The sequence below is a fragment of the Pundamilia nyererei genome, unplaced genomic scaffold (genome assembly GCF_000239375.1).
Source record: "Pundamilia nyererei isolate P.nyererei 1_Seehausen unplaced genomic scaffold, PunNye1.0 scaffold04274, whole genome shotgun sequence".
NCBI classification, from domain to species: Eukaryota; Metazoa; Chordata; class Actinopteri; order Cichliformes; family Cichlidae; genus Pundamilia; species Pundamilia nyererei.
This window is the reverse complement of record NW_005191675.1, coordinates 1-1,928: the sequence shown is the minus strand read 5'-3', so window position 1 is coordinate 1,928 and position 1,928 is coordinate 1. Positions and strand designations below refer to the sequence as shown.

General features: G+C 42.9%; 1 protein-coding gene across 2 annotated transcripts; it reads right to left on the bottom strand.

Moving 5' to 3' along the window:
* Nucleotides 1-6: 6 nt before the first annotated feature.
* rpp38 (ribonuclease P/MRP 38 subunit) lies at nt 7-1,922 on the bottom strand. Of its 2 annotated transcripts, none has more exons than XM_005755878.1 (2): nt 1,914-1,922; nt 7-1,167 (listed from the first exon to the last, which is right to left on the bottom strand). In XM_005755878.1, the coding sequence occupies exon 2, from the start codon at nt 1,152-1,154 to the stop codon at nt 345-347; it is 810 nt and encodes a 269-aa protein (XP_005755935.1). In that variant the 5' UTR covers nt 1,155-1,167; nt 1,914-1,922; the 3' UTR covers nt 7-344. The 2 variants fall into 2 exon arrangements, with proteins under 2 accessions (XP_005755935.1, XP_005755936.1); XM_005755879.1 differs by lacking the exon at nt 1,914-1,922 and adding an exon at nt 1,820-1,843.
* Between the last annotated feature and the right edge of the window lie 6 nt (nt 1,923-1,928).

Here is a 1,928-nt window from a genome sequence, read left to right as displayed (position 1 = left end):
GTGCAGACCAGCTTTAATTGTGGACAAATTGAAATTCAAACTTCAGTCAGACCATATTCAATTGTATAAATATGCATGAAACCAAATGCAATGCTACTAATCTGCTGAAACAATGAATGCAAACCTGAAGGTCTGAGGGTTCCCCAGATAAAAAATACTTGGCAGAAAAGTCTAAACCTTGTTCCCAAAAACCTTTTTTTCTCTTTACGCTTCCAGAAATTCTTTATATAAACTATTCACATAAGTAATGTCCAGACTGAGGCTGCAAGCACTGTTCAAAAACCAAAAAATAAACAACACTGGAAACTCCTGAGCTAAACAGTCTTTAAAGTTTCTCTTTCACTTTACAGCTTTTTCTTTGGCTTCCCTTTCTTTTTCTTTGCAGGGTTAGCAACAATTCTCTTCACCTGGAGCGGCTGCAGAGTGCAGGAGGGAGACTCTGACACCTCCTCAGATTCACTTTCCAGTTTCCTTTTTTGTCCCCTTCTTTCACCACCTTCCTCCTCCTCCATGGCAACAGGTTCTTCAGGCTTAGCACCTTGCAGCCATGCCATGTCCAATGTAGGCACTCTGGGCTTAATGGCATCGACAGTGTCGGTAAACACCCCATCGTCACTGGAGGAGCACCGTCTGAACCCCAGGGCGAGCACGCTTTTCAGCCCCAGTGGCTCCGACACACTCTGGCTCAGGCGAGGTACCTGGCAGGCCGGCACTCCTCTGGTGGTGCTCAGAGCGATCAGGTGATTAGTCGTGTGTTTCGGTTTGACAGACTTGCACACGAGCAGCAGTCTGAGTTCGTTTCTCTCCAGAGCCTTGGTCACCTCGTTGATGCCGATGGCCAGCTGCCGTCTGGCTGCCACATCTGTCCAGCCGTTTTTGGAGGAATCGCTCACCTGGGGAACAGGTTGTGGTGCGACATCAGGTTTTTTGCCTTTCTTTTTCCTCCATGGGCGAAACACTTTCACTTCTTTTTTCTCCAGACCCATTGAGATCAACTTATCCTTCAGAGTTTTCAGGATGAAGTGCATGTCCTCTTGGGGGAGCGGGCTCCATTTTGAGGCAAAGGGTGAGGTGAAGGAGGTCTTGGCTGGAGTCTGCTTTTTGATTTCCTTTTTAGTCGGCTTTCCGGGAGCTGCCATGACTGTTTGGAGCATAAAACAACCGACACTGTAACAAAAGAGAGAAAAACTGCTTTAGAGTCTGGCAACCAATCACTGGATACTTTATTAAGTACACCCGTTCACCTGACTGGTAATGAAGGCAATCAGATGAGTTCCCTGTACTTAACCTCCACAATCACCAGATCTCAATCAGAGAGAGCACCTTTATGATCTGGTGGAACAGGAGAGTCACATCGTGTATGTGCAGCCACAAATGTAATGCTGTCATGTCAACATGGGTCACATGTTGATCCCCCAAGAATCTTTCATGAAGAAATAAAGCAGTTCTTAAGGCAAATGGGGGTCCAACCCAGCACAAGGAAGATGTATGAACTGGCCAGTAAATGTAAATAATTATTGATGTTAAATTAAAGCACAGAAATGCCAAAGATGAGTTAAACAGCTTACTCGCATATAAAAAACGCATACCGAAATCTTTTTTATTTTCTTGTTTGTTTAAAAGGTAAAAAAGTAAAAGCAGTAAAGAGTAAACACGACTAAGAGGAATAAAGTACATTTTAAGATGAGTGAATAAAATAGAAAAAACAAGAGCACATTTGTTAATTTTTTTTATCCATAAGTCAGACTAAACAAACAAACAACGCCATTATACACTAATACGGTTAGTAACGTTTTTATTTCGCATTTCTTTAACCCACATGGAAATGTCGTTAAATTTCGGATCTTCTTCGGCTCTAATAAAAAACTTTTCGCTTCTGCAGAAGTGTTAAAAACAAACACAGCCGCCGTTACCTGTAGTTAAAGCAG

Excerpts from the sequence above, each read along its gene's own strand:
- rpp38 (XM_005755878.1), bottom strand. The coding sequence starts at position 1,154 with ATGCTCCAAACAGTCATGGCAGCTCCCGGAAAGCCGACTAAAAAGGAA.